Here is a 22,378-nt window from a genome sequence, read left to right as displayed (position 1 = left end):
ATCTACCGTTCAGGGGTGGGGGCAATAGGTCCCCCCTTCAGGTTAGGAGGGGGAGGGAGGAACGTGTTTTTTTTTGTTTTTATTAAACAGGCTGCTCACTGTTTAATAGACATGCCCCTACACACGGTATAGCGAGTAAGGGCATAATTTACTAATACTTTACTTAGTATTAGTAAATTTGGCTGAGAGATCAATTTAGGTCTTTCAGCCTTTTAGTAGATAGCTCCCTAATTCCATGGGAATTAGGGAGTTATCTACTTATTCATCCCTGTCATTACATTGACTGGCCAAGTAACTTACATTTTATATGAATGTGTGTTACTTGATTGCTGTAAGTGTTGCAAACACTTACAGCTGAATCCTGGCTATGTTTGTATACTTTTTATTTAAAATAGTATACAGTGTAACATTCTTCTTCTTCCACTGGGTAAGTATATTAGTACTTAGGCAATACTGTGCTTCGGAACTTCGGCACTTCGGAAATTCTGTAATTTCGGAACTTCAGGACCTCGGTAATTTGGCACTTCGGCTATTCGGACATTCGGAAGTACCCGAATGTCCGAATTGCCCGAAATTTGTCCAAATTCATATTCGGCCTGAAACGAATTGCACATGTCTACTTTCTATAGCTTTGTCTTTTAGTGAGGGGAGAGGGATCCCATTGAGATATGTTTTCAAATGCTTTTTTTAAATCAAATAATGTCCTACTTGACATTATTCTTTGGTTCCTCTCCCTCCCTATCAGGGAGGAAGGGAAGAGAGAATTTAAAAAAAAAAACTCGCTGAATGGGTAGGCGGGGAGGGATAAACACAAGAAGTGAAAGGAAAGGAGGGGATATATACTTTCGTTGCCAGTGTGCTGTGGAAAGATGCTGAATGTATATTATGCACAAAGTTTACATTTGGCAGCCAGCAGTTCTGGAATGCCTAAGTCATGTGTGCCGGAGGGTGCAACTAGCCGATATCTCAATTTATGACTCCTAGCACCATTTATACTTAAAAAAGCAGAAGTGATCATGATGATTTAAGTGACCCTTTGATACCATACCCATTTATAAAGAGATCTTACCGTAATAATGCAGGGCCCAGAGACTTTTTCATACTTTGTATCATCATAGTACTTCTGAGATGACTTTGGATCACAGCAGCATTCATAATACAGTCCAATCAGAGAGTCAATCACTATCGTAGTCTTATACGTACAAAATTAAAAGAAAAACAACATATTTTAAAATTACATACAGCCAATTCGACCAAGCAAATTTTTCGTGCCTAAAACTTACCAATCCAAAATATGACAAGTAGGAACCAATGAATATGATCAACTGAATCCACCTGAATTGACCTCCCTAAAAGAAAGCAGGATATCTTTCAGCAACCTTAAATCTGTTCTACATAGAACTAAGATACAAGACATATCAAAACACAGAAAGCTCTATTTACTAAATAGTAAGTTGTGATGAGCTGACATATTACTTGCAAAAACTATAATATAAACTATAAGGTTTCTCAGCTTCATCAATGTGAAAATATTTGTAGAAAGTGGGAGAAGGCTGCATCAGTTGTATCTCTTCTGCTTTTGTGGCGTTTCTGGGTACCCCTGAACACGGTATAACCGCTGGGGCCCTAAGGCCACCCGATGGCAATGCCCATGCCCTAAGGCCACCCGATGGCAATGTATTTCCAGGGGGCCCGGTCAGCACTGCGGCGCTTTAACTGCGCAACTGGGCCCCCTGTGATGATGTCAGATGCTGGGAAGTCACTTCCTCCCAGCAACAGGGCCGGCGCTTCCTATAAGGCGAACTAGGGCGCCATATAGGAGGGGGCGCCCTGCGCCCCCATTGCCGGTCCTTTAGAGAGTGCTCAGACGGCTGCCGCACTGCCTCACCTCTCATTCCCTGTAGCGTGGCCGAGCTCCTCTGCGGTCCGCGACCCGGCCGGACTAACAGGAAGTGCACACTGAGTGTGCACTTCCTCTCAGTCCGGCCAGGACCGCGGACCGGAAAGGAGCTCGGCCACGCTACAGGGAAGGGGAGGTGAGTAGAAGATTGGAGGGGAGGGGGGGAGTGAAGATTGGAGGGGAGGGGGGAAGTGAAGATTGGAGGGGGGGAAGTGAAGATTGGAGGGGAGGGGGGAAGTGAAGATTGGAGGGGAGGGGGGAAGTGAAGATTGGAGGGGAGGGGGGGAAGTGAAGATTGGAGGAGAGGGGGGGAAGTGAAGATTGGAGGGGAGGGGGGAAGTGAAGATTGGAGGGGAGGGGGGGAAGTGAAGATTGGAGGGGAGGGCAGTGAAGATTGGAGGGGAGGGGGGGGAGTGAAGATTGGAGGGGAGGGGGGGGAGTGAAGATTGGACGGAGGGGGGGAGTGAAGATTGGACGGAGGGGGGGAGTGAAGATTGGACGGAGGGGGGGAGTGAAGATTGGACGGAGGGGGGAGAGAAGATTGGAGGGGATGGGGGAGAGAAGATTGGAAGGGAGGGGGGGAGAAGATTGGAAGGGAGGGAGGGAGGGGGGGAGAAGATTACAGGGAGGGAGGGAGGAGTGGAGAAGATTGGAGGGAGGGGGGAGAGAAGATTGGAGGGAGGGGGGAGAGAAGATTGGAGGGGGAAGATTGGAGGGGAGGGGGGAAGATTGGAGGGGAGGGGGGGTGAAGATTGTAGGGAGGGGGGGAGAAGATTACAGGGAGGGAGGGGGGGAGAAGATTACAGGGAGGGAGGGGGGAGAAGATTACAGGGAGGGAGGGGGGAGAAGATTACAGGGAGGGAGGGGGGAGAAGATTACAGGGAGGGGGGGAAGAAGATTACAGGGAGGGAGGGAGGAGTGGAGAAGATTGGAGGGAGGGGGGAGAGAAGATTGGAGGGAGGGGGGAGAGAAGATTGGAGGGGGGAAGATTGGAGGGGAGGGGGGGTGAAGATTGTAGGGAGGGGGGGAGAAGATTACAGGGAGGGAGGGGGGAGAAGATTACAGGGAGGGAGGGAGGGGGGAGAAGATTACAGGGAGGGAGGGAGGGGGGAGAAGATTACAGGGAGGGAGGGATTTGCAATCATTAAGGCATTAACCAATACAGTGGGAGTTAACTGTTACTCAATACAGTTACAGTGGGAATACAGTGGGAGTTAACTGTTACACAATACAGTGGGAGTTAACTCCCACACATCTCCTCCCCTCAGAGTGACTCATAATCCCCTTAACTGTACTGTACATTTACCCCAAACCTGGATGTACCTCTAAACCAGTACATAGCATAAATCTTAGGGTACCGCCAGGTAGCCCTGATCTGGGTGAAGAATATATCCAAAATTCACCCAGATCGGACCAGGGGTTCGGAAGTTAGATGGAGGGTGAAGTTTGACCGACCGCACACGAGGTAGTATCCAAAAAGAGTTCTATGTGTTTGGGCCCTGCGGTCGGTCTCCGTTCGGCAGTAAAAACACATAGCAATCTTTGCCATTCACACTTAAATTTACCTGCATTAGAGTTCCCTGGTTCGGTACTTTGTTTCTACCGAATGGGAGGTCGGTTGGTCCCTCCGTTCGGTAGTTACAGAGCTCTGGAGGTCTCAGCGGTGTTCGGTTGTTTGAGTTCCAGACACTCGACAACCAAACACCGCTGAGATTTTTATGCGTAAGATGGCCGCCGCGCGTGATTCGTATACCGAACAGCGGCCACCCAGGCATTAACAGTGATACAAGTCAGCTGCGGCTTGTGAGAAGTGTGAACGCTTAACGAGGCGCACACTTCTCACTGGTGTGGTCTGATGGTTCGGTAGTTTCATTCCTATGAGACTACCGAACCCACATACGAAATTACACATTTATTACAGATATACACGAATACAATAAAACGAATGCAGTCTTATGTGAATATTACAGGACAGGCTTAATACAATCCGCTACACAGAGAAACACACAATGCATCCATTACACACACACTGCAACCCTTACACATAAAGACAATGCATCCTTTGCACATATACACAGAAACACACAATGCATCCCTTACACACACATGCAAACCACACACTGCTTCTCTTACACACACACAGAAACACAATGCATCTCTTACACACACTCAACGCATCCCTTACATACACAGAAACACACTTTGCATCCCTTATGCATACAAACACAGATTCACACAATGCATCCCTTACACACAACAAGAAACACACAATACATCCCTTGTACACAAACACACACTGCTTTCTATCCCTTACACAAAAACACACTGCTTCCACTACAAACAAACACACTGCATCACCTACACAAACTGGTATCCCTATACACTACATTCCATAAGCACACACATTAGATTCTCTACAGTAACACATAACACATCCCCTACACACTCCACTCCCTGTGATCGAACTCATGGGTGGAACATGTAGGTGGACTTATGGGTGGTCCTTATGGGCATACTCAACGTCAGGCCCTGGGGCCCAGACATTGAGCTGTGTAAGGGGCCCCAAAAAATGTAGCTGCTTTCCTTTCTTGCAGAACATTGAATTTTGTGACCACAGTTACAAACAGCCTCCAGAGATCCTGTTCTACACCAGACCAGTGGAGCCAGACTGCAGCCAGAGCCTATCACCATCCTCATCTGATTGTAAGTAGGCAATCTAGTATATTATTAGTGACACTAATCTCTAATTTACCTCACATTAAAGGGACACTATCGTCCCCAGAACCACTGCAGCTTAATAAAGTGGTTCTGGTGTCTATAGTTTGTTCCTGCAGGCTTTTAAATGTAAACACACACTGTGTGCAGCACTGGCATTAGTTCATATGGCAGATCATATTGGTGGGGCATTGCGATGTCACTGGGGGGTGAGTGGGAGGGGGGGGCGGCAAATCTTTCTTTTGCCTAGGGCGGCAAAAATCCTTGCACCGTCCCTGCCCAGCCGCGCGGGAGGAGGGAGGAGAGAAGGGAGTCAGAGTGAGAACTCTGACTCCCATCAGGCTGAGCTACTGTACCCCAGGGAAAGTCCTCCTCCTACACCTAAAGGGTAGGAAACAGGAGGGTGACTAAAACATTTTGTATGTGTCTATATATGTGTGTGTTTGTATGTATGTGTGTCTGTATATGTTTGTCTGTCTGTGTGTATGTGTGTGTGTGTGTGTTTGTCTGTCTGTGTGTCTGTATGTATGTTTCTCTGTGTGTGTGTCTTTATATAAGTATTTGTGTGTGTATGTATGTCTGTGTGTATGTCTGTGTCTCTGTATATGTGTGTGTCTGCATGTGTATCTCTTCGTCTGCATGTGTGTCGGGGGGACGTATGGGAGGGGTAGGGTAGACATATGGGGAGGTGGCGGGGGTAGACGTATGGGGAAGACCCAGGACAATTTTCACACCGGGGCACCGTGATTTCCAGTTACGCCTCTGTTCCTGCGCAAACATTGAGCAAAGTGTAGAGAGCCTGTTCTGACTACACTGTCGTTATTAGAGGTGATTATTATTCCAGTATCTACTATCAGGTTGCAAAGTTAATTGGTCTATTGCAGGGACATCCCACACCCCTACAGCATTTCAGAGTGCTTTATGTCCAAAGAGTTTGTCCTCTTTTATCATTTTACAAACAGTGCTGATTTTAATAGAATTTGGCACTTTTTTATATTAACCTTGCTACACCCCCTGACTGTCCAGCAGAAAACTGAGCCTGTTACTTCCTGGTTGCTTATCTCAATGGACCTAAACTCAATAGGCAGAAATTACTCAGAGCAACTGAGCATGTTTGTGGGGGAGAGGGATGACAGGGTGACAGAGTTTGGGGGGGAGTGGTCGAAAGTGGCTCAGAGCATTACTGTGGTAATCCATGGCAACACTGATTGGTCCGACATCTACTCATGGACTGCAGCCAACAGAGCTGCAAGACAGAGGTGCCAGACTTACTCCCCGGTATTACAGTGGGTCATTAATGCGCTCTGTATGAATATGTCACAGAGCTCCACAACAATACAACTCTAAGTAATGTGCATATTAGTGTATCACAGAGCTCTCCAACTATAAAACACAGAGTAATGTACATTTAGTATGAGTACCACTGTAATAAATCTAACAATAATATCATGTCATCTAACAATGATATCATTGTTTGTATGCATGTGTTGTCTGTGTGTGATGGCCGTGAGTGATATGTATGCTATGTGTTAGCTGTGTGTGATATTTGTAATGGGTATATTGACTGTATATTTGTGATGAGTATTTAATTAAGAGTTAAAAAAAATAGACGTAGGCCCATGTGTGAATGCAGCAGTTTATTTTTGCAGTGTCACATGTACACAATCCTACAATCAGATGCACACTGTTATACATATACACTGTCAAATACAGCCACATGCACACAGTCCCAGGCAGCACACACAGTCACATGCAGATAGTCACACTCAGTTGCAGGCAATCAGTCATACGCATACGGTGACATCCACAGGTAGAGGCAGTCACAAACAGTCAAGGCAGACTGTCACACACAGAGGCAGACAGTCACAAACACAGAAAATCACAGGCAGAGTCACACACACAGTCACAGGCAGACAGTCACACACAGCCGGACAATCACACACACAGGTACAGGCAGACAGTCACACACACACACACAAACACAGTTACAGGCAGACAGTCAAAAACAGTTACAGCAAGTCAGGGCTGCCATCAGAAATTTTGGGGCCCCTGACAAAGCACAAGGTCTGGGCCCCCCCCCACCCGACCCCTCCCTCCCGGGCCCGCCCACGCCCTACCTAGTCCGCTGACAATGATGCGGGACTGAATGTGGTGTGTATAGTGTAAGTGAATTAGAATGTGTGTAATGGATGTAGTGTTTGTGTGTATTAGATACTGTTTGTGCAGTGAATGCAGAGTGTGTTAGTGTAGCAGATGCAGTGTGTATAGTGAACGCAGAGTGTGTTTGAGTAGTGGATGTAGTGTGTGTACAGTGATGTAGTGTGTGTTTGTGTAGTGGATGTAGTGTTTGTATGTACTAGATGAAATGTGTTTAGTGGATGCAGTGTCTGTAGTTGATGTAGTGTGTGTATTAGACGCAGTGTCTGTGTATAGTGAATGCAGAGTGTTTCAATTTGTGGTGGATGTAGTGTGTGTACTGTGAATACAGGATGTTTGTGTAGTGGATGCTGTGTGTACAGTTAATGCAGAGTGTGTGTCGTATAGTGAATCCAGAGTGTGTGCATAGTTTAGTGAATGCAGAGTGTGTGCATAGTTTAGTGAATGCAGAGTGTGTGTTAGTGTGTAATGAATGCAGAGTGTGTGTTAGTGTGTAGTGAATGCAGAGTGTGTCAGTGTAATGAATGTAGTGTGTGTGTGTTAGTGCAGCGAATGCAGAGTGTTTGTAAATGTGTAGTGAATGCAGAGGGTGTGTTAGTGTGTAGCGGATGCAGAGTGTGTGTTAGTGTAGTGAATGCAGAGAGTGTTTGAGTAGTGGATGTAGTGTGTGTACAGTGATGTAGTGTGTGTTTGTGTAGGGGATGTAGTGTTTGTATGAACTAGATGAAATGTGTTTAGTGGATGCAGTGTATGTAGTGGATGTAGTGTGTGTATTAGACACAGTGTCTGTGTATAGTGAATGCAGAATGTTTCAATTTGTGGTGGATGTAGTGTGTGTACTGTGAATACAGGATGTTTGTGTAGTGGATGCTGTGTGTACAGGTGATGCAGAGTGTATGTTAGTGTAGTGAATGCAGAGTGTGTGTCAGTATAGTGAATCCAGAGTGTGTGCATAGTTTAGTGAATGCAGAGTGTGTGTTAGTGTGTAATAAATGCAGAGTGTGTGTTAGGGTGTAGTGAATGCAGAGTGTGTCAGTGTAATGAATGTAGTGTGTGTGTAAATGTGTAGTGAATGCAGAGTGTGTGTTAATGTGTAGTGAATGCAGAGAGTGTCTTAGTGTAGTGAATGCAGAGAGTGTGTTAGTGTAGTGAATGCAGAGAGTGTGTTAGTGTAGTGAATGCAGAGTGTGTTAGTGTAGTGAATGCAGAGAGTGTGTTAATGTGTAGTGAATGCAGAGAGTGTGTTAATGTGTAGTGAATGCAGAGAGTGTCTTAGTGTAGTGAATGCAGAGAGTGTGTTAGTGTAGTGAATGCAGAGAGTGTGTTAATGTGTAGTGAATGCAGAGAGTGTGTTAATGTGTAGTGAATGCAGAGAGTGTGTTAGTGTGTAGCGGATGCAGAGTCTGTGTTAGTGTAGTGAATGCAGAGAGTGTGTTAGTGTGTAGCGGATGCACAGTGTGTGTTAGTGTAGTGAATGCAGAGTGTGTTAGTGTGTAGCGGATGCACAGTGTGTGTTAGTGTAGTGAATGCAGAGTGTGTTAGTGTGTAGCGGATGCAGAGTGTGTGTTAGTGTAGTGAATGCAGAGTGTGGTAATGTGTAGCGAATGCAGAGTGTGTGTCAGTATAGTGGATGCAGTGAGTGTGTTAGTGTGTAGTGTATGCAGAGTGCATGTTGTATTAGTGAATGCAGTGTGTGTATTGTATTAGTGTATGCACTGTGTGTGTTAGTGTATGCAGTGTGTGTTGTATTAGTGTATGCAGTGTGTGTGTTTGTGTATGCAGTGTGTGTTGTGTCAGTGTATGCAGAGTGTGTTGTGTTAGTGTATGCAGTGTGTGTTGTGTTAGTGTATGCAGTGTGTGTGTGTTGTGTTAGTGTATGCGGTGTGTGTGTTGTGTTAGTGTATGCGGTGTGTGTGTTGTGTCAGTGTATGCGGTGTGTGTTGTGTTAGTGTATGCGGTGTGTGTGTTGTGTCAGTGTATGCGGTGTGTGTTGTGTTAGTGTATGCGGTGAGTGTGTTGTGTCAATGTATGCAAAGTGTGGGTTGTGTAAGTGTATGCAGTGTGTGTTGTGTCAGTGCATGCAGAGTGTGTTGTGTCAGTGCATGCAGAGTGTGTTGTGTCAGTGTATGCAGAGTGTGTGTTGTGTTAGTGTATGCAGTGTGTGTTGTGTTGGTATGTGCAGTGTGTGTGTTGTGTCAGTGTATGCAGTGTGTGTTGTGTTGGTATGTGCAGTGTGTGTGTTGTGTCAGTGTATGTAGTGTGTGTTAGTGTATGTAGTGTGTGTGTGTGTGTTGTGTCAGTGTATGCAGTGTGTGTGTGTGTGTTGTGTCAGTGTATGTAGTGTGTGTTAGTGTATGTAGTGTGTGTGTGTGTGTGTTGTGTCAGTGTATGCAGTGTGTGTGTGTGTGTGTTGTGTCAGTGTATGTAGTGTGTGTGTGTAAATTTGCAATGAGGAGGGAGAGGGGGGGTCATTTTAACATTATTTAAAAAAAAAAAATGTAATTAATTAAATTGTTTCTCCCCCCTCCCTGCTTACCTGTGTCTAGGGAGGGGGGAGATTCCATCCCCGGTGGTCCGGTGGCATGGTGGGGCCCCCGGCTCCCTGTTACCGCAGAGGGGGCCCAGGCCTCCAGCTTCTCCTCTTCTCTCCTCCAATAACTCTCGCGAGACCCGCGGAGCGTTGCCATGGCAACCGGGTCTCGCGAGAGTTATTAGCAGGGAGGAGAAGAGAAGAGGCTGGAGGCCTGGGCCCCCTCTGCGGTAACAGGGAGCCGGGGGCCCGCGGCTGCACACATAGATCGCGATATTCGCGATCTATGTGTGCAGGGAGGGAAAGTGGGGCCCAGGACTGCCAGAGCAGTCCGGGCCCCCCAGGGCCGCCGGGCCCGTGACAACTGTCACGGTTGTCACCCCCTGATGGCGGCCCTGCAGCAAGTATACCCACAGTTACAGGCAGACAATCTCACACATGCAGTTACAGGCAGACAGTCACACAAAAAGTGACAGTTTTATTCCATCTGTGTGGAACCGGCAAAGTTCCAACCCAACCTCAAGGCCTTTCTCAAGTCTTGACGAAGGCATCAGGCTTGACAAAGAGGTTGGAACTAAATGTTGCCTATTTGGAATAAATCTCTTTCAATTTACCTTTGGTGTTGCAGTTTTTTTGTTGTTTTTCTACTATAAGTGAGATGACTGGAATGAAACTTTGACATTTTGCACCCAAGCTATAAATAGAGGAGTACTTGCCCTTTTTATTGTGTATACACACACACAGTTACAGACAGATAGTCACACACATACATTCACACTTACAGGCAGTTACCTCTTTCCATTACGGGCGCTGGGGAAGGGAATGGAGGCACTGCAATCCCTGGTTGAGGACGCAGGAACTCCTTCCTGCTTCAACCTCAGTGTGCAACAGTAACCAGGCACCATGTTCAGGCTACATTTAGCAACGCCCCTGCTGCCCTTTAGTTCTGCCTTGCTGACTATTTAGCTCTGCCCCTCCCGTAATTGTGGCCAGCCCCAGCCACCCCAGCGCTGTGCAGCACCGTGCAGGGCTGCAGGCAGATCTAAAGGTCTCCCTACTGTCCCGTAGTTTGCGGTGGGGCTGTGGGATAGCTCAGCACAGCCATTGCAAATAAAATTAGTTTGCAATAAACGTATTTAATTTGCAATGATTGTAATCGTGTATACACGATTGAAAGGTATGGGTGCAGGCACTGGCAATCTTGTATACACAAATGTAGAAGTGAAGGGGTAAAATAACATTGCATAAAATAATTACCGTTCCATATACTTGAATGTCAAAACGTATTCCGATTGCCTTTATGAGAGTTCTTGTATCCTTTCCATTTGTGGTTTTATAGTACCTGGCAAATCTGAAAAGGAAATGACACATAATTTAGTAAACAATATGTTTAGCCTGCTAAACTAGATCTGTGCATTTTGAGTTCTGTAGAAAATATTATTATAGACTTTTAAAGATCCAGAATTCTTAGATCATAGTTTAAAATTGTTGTGTTAGATCAGAAAAATAACATTTAGCAAATGCTAAAATATACATTTTGAGTTAAATTATCTTAAAAAAGTTTTGGAAAATAAGATAACGTAATATTGTGCATATATAGTCACTACCTCCACTTAGGATTTTATTGGCAAAGGCATCCTGAATGTCACCTTGCTACTAGGAAGAACCCCATTATGTCGTACATCTCTTCCCTACCTTCACTACTGTTGGCTAATTATAAACATATATTTAGATATAAATATATAATTATATAAAGCACCTATTCTGGAGTAACTGTGTAGAAGGTTCTAGTGAGCAGTTACTAGATAAATTTAGAGTAGGGAAGCCCGGGTAAGATCAAGAAGCTGTTTAGGATTTTTTTTGTTTCCAGATGGGATTCGTGCATCTCTGTCAGGATTGCTAGTTGATCCAGCACGCAGAAATAGTATCACACCTAGGACTAAGGAAAACGTCTAACTGGACCTTAGAATGGCCAGACTTAATGTACCCAAGAACAGTCAAAATACTTGCTGAGGTCAGGGATACAGAATGAGACACAATGATGAGGGGAAGCCAAAAGTCAAGGATACCAGAAATCAGGGAAGTCAAAATGAAGCCCAAGTCCAAAACCAGAATAATACGATCAGGAACACACTCTTGGATAACCAGCAAAGGGAAACCACGACAGGGCAATGAGTAGAAGGAATAATAAGTTTAAATAACCCTCCTGCAGATCCGATTGGCCGTACCTAACTTTTGACTCCAAAACATGCGCGTGCGTCTTTTGCGTGATGTCACACGCACGTTGACGTCGTCATTACCGTGGACGGACGTGGGGCTATAATATGGTGTGGATCCTCAGCGGCCGGCGTCCACCGACATGTTGCAAAAGCCAGGCACTATGGCGTAGGACTGCTGTGCGTAATTACAGTACTACTCTAAGTGTAATGTTTAAATGGAGAGGATGGATACGTGACAATCTCAAAGCCCAGGGAGCACAACGCTAGGTTATGCCTATTATCAGGACCAACCGTTTAGATCTACTCTTCCAGCATTGATCACTATCAATGTCCACTGTCATTATCTATCCTGTACATTTACTACATTATCCTACTGTTATCATGTTTGATATAGTAGCTACTTGACTTATCAAATCTCCTAGTATGCATTGGGGGACTAGAAACATAGAAACATAGAATGTGATGGCAGATAAGAACCATTCGGCCCATCTAGTCTGCCCAATAAAGGTGGGTACACTCATTTCTCTATTAAAAAAGTGTAATAGCTCTTGTCATGTTTATTCCATGGCTTCCAAAGTCGGCAAAAGCATGCTTCATGGGCTACCAAAGTGATATGAGACATGACATGAGACGGAGTTGTGAGAAATATATACAGTCCCTTTAATATCGGTTACAGAATGGTATTCATATGAGGTAAAGAAAGCAATCAGATGGGGGGGGAGGGTAACAGAATAAATAGAAATGGAGTGTCTGTATAATATTGTTTAACTGTCAGGGACTGGTATGGAAGAATTCAAAATGCAGAAACCAGCACTAAAGGACAAGGAGAACACTGAATGCGTAATTTGGTCAAGGAAAGGTCGGTCGAGGTTGCAATGACTCATAAGCGAGTAATCAAAGGAAATGACAGAATAATAGCAGAATTATAGAAATTATTAGCAAGCAACTCTCTGCAAGGCACAGCACTTGCAGAGTGGCTTCATATGTGTGTAGCCGGGGTACACTTCATCATGTGTTATATGTGTGTTGCCGGCGTCACTCTTGCGTATTTCCACCAACCTCTACTATATCTTACGTCAATAGAGGACGCAAAAACTTTTTTCCTTCTTTTTTTATTTTGTGTGACTGGTATACATTACAGCTTGCTTGCATGATGGTTTTAACACATAATATTGACCATACCTAAAATTGAAACCAGGAAACAAGCGTTCATCAACAACCTTTTCATCCAGGCGGCGGAAACTGTAGTATGGACGACATTTGAATGACAAATAATCAAGATCACAATTCCAATTGATTTCTATGCCCACTATGCCACCCTGCAAAGAAAAAAAACTTACATAAATTAATTTGGCCTTGTTTAAATATTGTTTATTGTAATATCCATTTACTATACTGTATGAATTTTAATACAAAGATAATGAGATTCATGAAAGGTTCTTGATATTATCCTTGCCCCACCTCCTGCCAGGTGCTGAGGCACCTCTCTTGCTAACTGTGATGTCAATCCCATCAGGCATTAAATGTCTGACCATTCTCCGCCAATAGAAATATGCACAGAATTGACATTAGCCAGTCCGTAACTCTTGCTCTGTTCCATGACGCCCCCAAAACAGACTCCATGCACCATGACTACTTCAAATCACTGAAGTAGTCATGATGCTTGAAGTTAAATGTAGTTTAAATGTGCATTACTGTGAGTATTATTGTATTGGAACTCTGTTATAGACTCAGACAAACCAACAATATGGAGTGTGGAAATCCCCATGGTTATTTTTAATAGAAAAAAACTGATAGAAAAGTATGTTGGAAAACACACAATAGGTGACAATAGCCATTATGAACCTGGATCCAGAGTAAAGTCTTCTCCCAGTATGCATAGTTTTTTAACAACCATATGATGAGCTGAATACATATTTATATAGAACGCTTTTATGATAAAATTTAAACAAAGATGTCTTTGTACTAATATTACTGGAATATGGAATATTTACTTGCTCCCCACTGTATTGTATTTTCTTCCAAGAGATAAAACATTCCTTTTTCTGTGATATTGTTCTGTAGTCATCACTCCACAATATCTAGATTACTCACCAGGACTGCAACTTGAGAAAAGCTTTCTCCGGCCTCCTTCACAATATCTCCTAATCGGAAGATGGGGCACTCGGGGGCTTTCACTCGGTCGTAGATGCAGGATACATTGTATTCAGGCAGTATGTTTTTCCTGTACCATACAGAACAAGATTATAATGATTGGGATATATCTATTTGAGCTACACATGCGATACATATGAATTCCTAGTTATAAACTGATTTATTGTCAATGTCAGATGAGCGATACCTAGGGATACATAACTAATAATATATAATTAGTCATTTCAACCCTAATTATCTAGAGCAAATACGCCTAACCTGTCACATGACATGATTTTTAGATCAAGTTCTTCAGAACGTGTTGACACTTACGTTGTATAATTGAATTCGGCAAAGTGAATATTATTCTTAATCAGAACAGTGAAGTTTTCAGCTCCTGTTAGAACAGCGGGACTGGAAAACATACAGAGAAAACATCAGCGGACTGTATGATGGAAAATACTTTCAATTCGGCTATTTTAGGCTACATTTTACAAATCAGTTGCTCAGTCATGACAACTTACTTCTTAGTGACACCCTATCACACAAACCATCTTAGTTTGGTCCTGTAGTCCACAAATGTATATATTTATTAGTAAGCTAGATGAATGGAAATCTTGGTCTCTAGGACAAAACATCAACCAGTGTATTGATGACTGTAAATTTTAGAGAACTGTAGACTGGCTACAATTACTGTATTGACTTTTTCCAGAAAGAGTCACATTGTCTCGCATAACAGAAAGTCACTGTTTTCAAAATCAATTGCATATATTTAGCATACAACATTACTTATGCGTGATTTATAGTTTAACTCATTGTCCATATGGTGACACCATCACCCATGATGACATCTTTAGCGACTAGAATTGGTATTGCATTTTAAGGGGTCTAAACACACACTGTACATAAATAGAGAAAACTAGTATACCTAAAGAGATATACAGAATAGAGTCTAACTAACACTAAGTGGCTCACACTGGAAATAGTAGGAATTCACCAAAACCTACGTAAATAGAATAGTAAAGGAAACACCCTAAAGGATAGTGTTGAAACCCAGGAGCTAACTAGTGATGATGGCTCAGATGACAGTGGAACTAATATAGTATAATGGACTGATAGAGGATAGAAATATAAAAAATAAAAAAATATAAAAATATGCAAAATATAAAAGTCTAAAAAATCCGGTACTATGCCTTTAAATATATGAACGCGGATAAAAAAATAAAAGAAAAAGGGAGAGAAAAGAACCATATGTACAGCAGACAAAAATGAAAGAAATTGTATACATGATAAATAGATATAAAAATGAATTAGATATACAGATGTAAAAATAAAATAAAAAAGGAGACACGAGTAGGGAGACAGTGTCAGGTTGCTAGAACTAAATGGGGGGTAACCCCTATGAATAATTGCATTAGAAAAGTAGAAAGATATACTAGTTCTCCAAAAATGAGGAGGAGAAGTACCAAAAGGAATTAATCACTCTCAGCTCTCTATATGGAGCTAGTATATTGAAAGCAACCCACATTCACACATATAATCAATATGTAATTCTTAAAATATAACCTTTAATGAAACCATTAAAACAAAATATCAAATACGAAATTAAAGAAAATAATTGAATAAGGGCTGTGATCAATAGACCATTAGAATAAGTACTAAAGAGGCTAGATTGCCTAGGTCTAATAGCAACAAAAGGTGGTTATTGGTTGAGGAAAAAATAATAAATAAAAAAATCAGGGTAATCCTCAAAACCAAAATATACCACCCTGGAGATAGTTAAATGTGAAAAAAACCTCCTGGTAGTTGCTGCAGAAAACGTCCCAGCAGCTCTAGGACCTAAAGCAACTGTCTGTTAGGATTCGTTAACAAATTAGGCTGATAGTGGCTAGGAGAAATCGTGATCAAAACTCCAAACACCCTCCGTTACCATACGAAAATCCTGTTAGCTAAATGTCCCTGCCGCTGGAGATGGAAACGACTACAATACAGTCAATCTTGCTATGCTAGAAAATAATCTGGAGAGTTGTATTAAATTTGAAGAGCTTCCTGTCGGTCCCTAGTCTCAAACTCCATTTCTAGCTAAAGTAAATACACAGGCGTCCCATTGGACAAGATGTTGCACATAGTGTCAGACAAAGTGCAGAGTCTCTCAAAGCGATACTTTTTAGCATTAGTTATATGTATACAGACAAGTGAATATGTAGCATCAGTTTGAAACATGATGTCTAATGTTTAGTTATGAAGTAACATGCATTAGAATTTAGGCAGTGGTTCAAAGGTAGACAAAAAGTCAAAAGTTAGAAAACATAAAAAATATATCAAAATGAATAAATAAATACAGTCACATAAAGACCCAGTTGTAAATGCTAAGTCCCAATGTATCCACAAATAATTCATAAGCTCCTGACCTTATAAGGAATTGAATTAAACCTTTGTTTTATTATTAGTGGACGAAGTTAATATTGAAAAGAGAAGAAATCAAATTAGTAATGCTACAGGAGAATGAATAATCACATTTTTAAGATCTATTAGTTTGATTCTTCAAACAACTTAAAGTGGAATTAAACCACTCTCTATGTCAATCTTAGATTGCTTTAGGAATGAATAAATGGGGTGAAATTAAATTCTTCATTAAGTCCTTTGGGGTGTAAAGTCTGAAACTGAAACGGGACTCAGCCTTTAGTAGAGATACATTAATATCTCCTTTTCGATGGTTAAGAACAAGTTTTTGTATCACCTGAAATTTTAAAACTTCAGGTTTAGAAGCATGGTTGGTTCTAACATGTTTCGAAATTGGGGTTTCAATGTGTAAATTGGTTATGGAGCTGATGTGCTGTAGGATTCGTCTGCGTAATTGCTGATAGGTTTTGCCAATATACTGTAGCCCACAGTCGCATGTTATTATGTAAATGACATTGGTGGAGCTACAGTTGACAAAAGCATTGATGGTTACCTCTGTTGAAGTTCTTTTATTCCAAACAGACTTAGTAGGTAGAATAAAGTTACAGGCTTTACAATGGCCGCATTTGTAAAGACCATTGGTTGTCCGAAGCCAGGTGGAAGTAGAGGGTGTATTAGAAACAGGTTTAAAGTGACTATGCGTTAATATATCCCCAAGGTTGTTTGCTCGTCTGAAAGCCATTGAAGGTTGTTTAGTGATGGTGTTGCTCAGACTAGTGTCATATTGTAGTACCGGCCAGTTTCTGCTTATAACTTGTTGTGCAGTATTCCAATGTTTGTCATATGTGCCTATAAACCTGGTCAAACTGGGGGTGGTACTAGGTTCCATAGGTGGTCTATGTAGGCTTTCCGATCTATCCACACTTTTGGTTCTCTGGTAGGCTCTTGATATAAAGATGTAAAAATAAATTTTAAAAAACTGGATCAATATGCAGCAAATCAATATACAGTGTTTGTATCTCTATCCCTGATATAATGCAGGGTAAAAATGATACTTGCACTGGGTAATATACTTTGTTTTCCTTTTTATCCTCGTTCATATATTTAAAGGCATAGTACAGAATTTTTTAGACTTTTAGATTTTGCATATTTTTATATTTTTATATTTTTTACATTTCTATCCGCTATCTGTCCATGTATTCCACTATTTATTGTGTCATTATACTATAATAGTTCCACTATCATCTGAGCCATCATCACTAGTTAGCTCCTGGCTTTCAACACTATCCTTTAGGGTATTTCCTTTACTATACAGTGTACATAAGACAGTCTATACTTTTAATGTACACTTCTTAATTTACCTATACAACAAAATCAGTGTGTTTGCTATGAAGCCTTTTAGAGGTCTGATGTCACTAAACCTGTAATATTGCTAACAGATGCAAACACATGTAAATTAGATATTTGTAACTTCAGTATTACAAAACACAGTTAATGGAACACTATTATGTAAGAAATACAGTTCTAGTTGGATTTAGTGTGCCATAAAAATTAAAAATAATGTTGTTGTGTTTCGATAATTAAAAAAAAAAAAAAAAAGTTATATCTCAATACTTGGCAGTACATATATAATAATAAAAAAACATAAACATGCAGACTAGTACAATTGGTATCAGGATAATCCAAGCATTAACATTTTTCATCAGGAAGGATCTACTGTGGAGCCTCTACTGCAAAATAATGTTTTTCATGACGGGCCGGGAGGGAGATCAAAGATCTCCCACACTGGCCACATGCAGGGAGAGAGCCAGGAGAGGAACCCGGAGGGACTCTATGTTGCAGCTCTGCCGGTTTCCTCTCGTGAGATTCGGAGCATTGCCATGGCAACACTCTGGGTCTTGTGAGGGTGAACTCTAGCCCCACAGGCTAAAGTTCACTCACCACTAGCACCACCAGGGACCCCTGACACTCACAGCACCCTATATCACACACACACACACACTGCACTACTGACACTCACAGCACCCACACACACACACACACACACACACACACACACACAGCACCCTCACAACACCCTAACTCACACACACACGGCACCAATGACACTCACAGCACCCTCTCACATGCAGGAAGACAGCAGGAAGACAGCAGGTAGACGAACTCGGAGAAACTCACCCCTGACATTCACAACACCCTCATTCACACACACACTGCACCAATGACACTCACAGCACACTCACACACATAGCTTCCTCGCACGCACAGAGCACCCTCACTCAAACACAGCACACACACACTGCACCCCATTACACACACAGCCTCCTTACCTACACAGCACCCTCTCACGCACTACACCCCTCTTGCACACACACTACACCCCTCACACACTACAACCCTCACACACACACTGCACAATATTCTTTCCTGCCATTTTTGTCTCCTGGTATCCCATCTATGGAAACACCAGAGACATATTGCAAGCAAACACAGTGCAAGCATGTTATGAAGTTTGCAGAGCAAAGACAGGGCCTTTTTCTCCTGCTAGAGCTCTTCAGCAGAGCTCTGCATATTGGTCTGCCCTGGAAGAGCATTGAACCAACATGTGCACTTTGTGATGGGGCGTGCTTGTCATTAGTGATGACAAAACACACCCTATCTGGCCCCGCCCCCTTTTCAGTGGGCCACTGTAATTACAAAATGCTGGGATGAATTTTCGTCTGACTGCAAAATTTATTAGTACTCTTATCAAGATCAAGTTCCAGGTTGTGGGGTTAGGTGGCTTAAGGACAAACAATGTACAACTGATCAAGAGCCAGCCAAAGGTCAAAGTACAGAGTAATAATAAATGGTAGATAATAGCAGAAACACAAAATGCCACCATAAAACCATACTACCCCAGAACTGCCAGGGTCCTCTGTCTACCTCAACCTTGTCTTTTACTTTGCCCTTTGTATTTAACACCTGAACTTAATTCTCCCTTGAAGGATCACTCTGAGCTCCATAACTACTAAAGAGTGCTAAAATGGTTATGGTACCAGGAATGCCCTGGCGCATCACCAATGTAAGTTATCATGCCATCTTAGAATGCTCTGACTTATTACCTTGGGTTCCTGGGGCGCTATTCCCCATCTTCATTTCAGCCTACAAGAGAGCATGATGCTTTCCATCTGAACTAAACCATCACCTGATACTCTCAGCCAATGAGCTGGCCCTTCACTACAGGACTTAGCTCAGGAGAACAAGTGGAAGCGGCTCTCCTGGTTGTTGAGTGGAGGGGGGGGCAGTTCCCCGGGTAAGAAGTCCAACCATTCTTAAATGGTTTGACTGCTTACAATGTCGGGATGGGGATTGACCAAGGGAATCCTAATTATTACTTTTGTGTTTCTGTCGTTTTTTTGTTTCTTTCTTTACCGCCACCAATGAGACAGACAGACACACAGACAGACGAAGGACATAATCCAGATATAACAAATATGTTTAAGATACTATTCTTACACTTGAGAGCTAAAGAAACACTCAGAGTTCACACAAGAATTTCCTTAGTGGGATGAGAGAAAGGGCCTTTTGTTAGAAGATGTATCTATGTACCACTATGTATACAATAGAGCATTGTAAACAGCACTGTAGATTTCTTTGCTACTGAAGCACGGATTCCTTCTTTAGAAATAGATGGAATATATTTCCACATAGCTATAAATGGGGCTTAGTGATTAAATTCCCTTCCTATTACATCCTGCATGGCAAACTGTGCCATGGAAAATGTATTAAAGCTTCAGTATTTGATCTGAAATAGTTGATGATGGGAGGTTGAAGTCACATTGCAGGATGCTTGTGACAAAAGCAATTTTTCAGAATACTACTGCTCTTAATACATACGTATAGTAGGGACTAGGTACATCATTGTAAATGTGTCATTTGAAACAGAACTTGTTCAATAAGCTCAATTGCTAATTGTTTTACTGTACAAACATGCAGGCAGAACGTGTGAAATCTGTCCGGGAATAAGTCCCTATATTATTAAAACCACCCTATATTATTAAAACCCCCACTTAGGTGGCTAGCCCCCCACCTGTCCCCCTTAAAAGGTAAGAAAACTTACCTAATTTCCAGCATGGTGCAGGTATACTGGCACTGGCCCCGCCCCCTATCCGCCTCTTTGGTTGACATCATCAGAATGCATAATCTCAGCCAATCTAATGCTTTCCCATAAGAAAAGCATAAGATTGGCTGAGATCGTCAAGGAGGCTTAGTAATCAGCATCTCTTCATAGAGATGCATTGAATCAATGAGTAAAGTTCAGTGTCTCCATGCAGAGACTGTGCAGCACTGACCCAGGAAGCATCTTTAGTAGCCATCTAATGAGTGGCCACTGGAGGAATACCTAGGGATCAATGTAAACACTGCATTTTCCATGAAAAGACATTGTTAACTGCAAAAAGCCTGAAGGGAATGATTCTACTCACCAGAACAAATACAATAAGCTGTAGTTGTTCTGGTGACTATAGTGTCCCTTTAACCCCTTAAGGACCAAACTTCTGGAATAAAAGGGAATCATGACATGTCACACATGTGTACTTAAGGGGTTAAGGATTGGTGTTGATCAAACATTCTCTGGCAATACTTTTAATAAAAAAAAAGGTAGAAAGCATTGCAAAATGCACACAAATGCATTTTTCCTGCAACATGGCATGTAATGTGTGTTTTGATGAGTAAAAAATACATGTTTTTAAAGTGTGTTTTAAGTAAACTGTGACTTTTTAGACACATATGATGGGCAAGGGAACTTTGCCTTGTTACAAAATTGAAAGCACTTACTCTGGGGTACTCTTGGACTCCACAGGACACCAGGCACGGATTTCACAGGTTTTAATAGTAGAATTGTACTGTATACATCGCCCCGTTTGTATCCCTGCAGCCAGCAGACACGTAATGTTATATAATCTTTTGTACAAACAATTGTTATAAAACTGTAAATCTATTGTGTACATAAATTATAATTGTGTACGTATTCTACTTGTAGTTTAATGTATATCCTGAAAAAATATGCAAAAAATGTAGAAAAAAAACCCCCCATAAGTACCCTATGTAAATTAACTCACAAAATATGAGTAAATCTGTGTCCCTCAAACAGTTAGGCAATAGGACGATCAGGACCCTAGTGAGCACTTTATTCAAAGTAATCTGCGGACTCTTCCATTTACAAAGACAGCAGGATCCCCAGACTAAAATATGACGACTTTTATTTTCATAAAAATACTTTAAAAAAACAGCTGGTCTGTATAGCAGCAGCCAAGAACTGAGCTTTTTAATTGTCCTTGATGCATGAAATGGCTAGGTACCAAATTTCCAAACACGGCATGATGCAACAATACCCAGCATCAACAAAGTATCGGATAGCGTCTGTCACTGTCCGCGTATCTGCAAGCCAGCCCACGCGTTATATATGAGACTGACATCACCACAATGTTTCGCACCTCCTCCTGAGGCTTTTTCACACTTGATTTTTTTATTGTTAGTGTGGGATATCAGCTTCAACAAACTGGTTAAAAGTTGCAACATTTGTGATGGTAGGCACTGTATTAACATACATAGGTAAGGCCTTTTTAAATAGACCTGTACTAATGACAATTTGAGATGATTGCACTTTTCATTCAGGACGGACACCTATGTGGAGAACTAAAACCAAATACATAAAGGGAATCAACACAGTAAAGGAGGAGACTATATTTAAAAGAGGAAAAACTACCACAACAAGAGGCCATAGTCTTAAATTAGAGGGACAAAGGTTTAAAAATAATATCAGGAAGTATTACTTTACTGAGAGGGTAGTGGATGCATGGAATAACCTTCCAGCTGAAGTGGTAGAGGTTAACACAGTAAAGGAGTTTAAGCATGCGTGGGACAGGCATAAGGCTATCCTAACTATAGGATAAGGCCAGGGACTAATGAAAGTATTTAGAAAATTGGGCAGACCAGATGGGATGAATAGTTCTTATCTGCCGTCACATTCTATGTTTCTATGTTTCTAAATCAATAAGCCCTTTATAAACTGCTATGAATCTAGACATAATGCTGATACATAGCTCCTGCACTGGTAGAAACTTTGTTCACTTGTTTGTGTATTTCACTTTCAGTTTATATGATGTTCTCTTCTTAAAATGTACTAATTAAAGCTAAATAGCTGGAAAATCACACATACCATTACTTTGTGGGTCAGCGTAATCTTTTTTACAAATGTCATCTCGAGAGCAAATTGTTTTTCGGTTTGGAAACTATAAAGAAGAAAACAATGTATTATTTACTGTAGTTACTAATAAA

General features: G+C 42.0%; 1 protein-coding gene across 1 annotated transcript in view; it reads right to left on the bottom strand.

Moving 5' to 3' along the window:
• Positions 1–22,378, bottom strand: part of P2RX7 (purinergic receptor P2X 7) — a 57,037-nt gene that overhangs the window by 17,736 nt on the left and 16,923 nt on the right. Inside the window, exons 4-11 of the mRNA XM_063456983.1 lie at positions 22,260–22,332; positions 20,876–20,969; positions 13,988–14,068; positions 13,616–13,745; positions 12,704–12,840; positions 10,560–10,653; positions 1,284–1,349; positions 1,070–1,192 (exon numbers count right to left, since the gene is read on the bottom strand). Coding sequence (XP_063313053.1) covers positions 1,070–1,192; positions 1,284–1,349; positions 10,560–10,653; positions 12,704–12,840; positions 13,616–13,745; positions 13,988–14,068; positions 20,876–20,969; positions 22,260–22,332 — 798 coding nt within the window. The remainder of the gene's footprint in view (positions 1–1,069; positions 1,193–1,283; positions 1,350–10,559; positions 10,654–12,703; positions 12,841–13,615; positions 13,746–13,987; positions 14,069–20,875; positions 20,970–22,259; positions 22,333–22,378) is intronic.

Source organism: Pelobates fuscus, chromosome 5, assembly GCF_036172605.1.
Source record: "Pelobates fuscus isolate aPelFus1 chromosome 5, aPelFus1.pri, whole genome shotgun sequence".
Taxonomy (NCBI): domain Eukaryota; kingdom Metazoa; phylum Chordata; class Amphibia; order Anura; family Pelobatidae; genus Pelobates; species Pelobates fuscus.
This window is presented reverse-complemented; position numbering and strand designations above follow the sequence as displayed.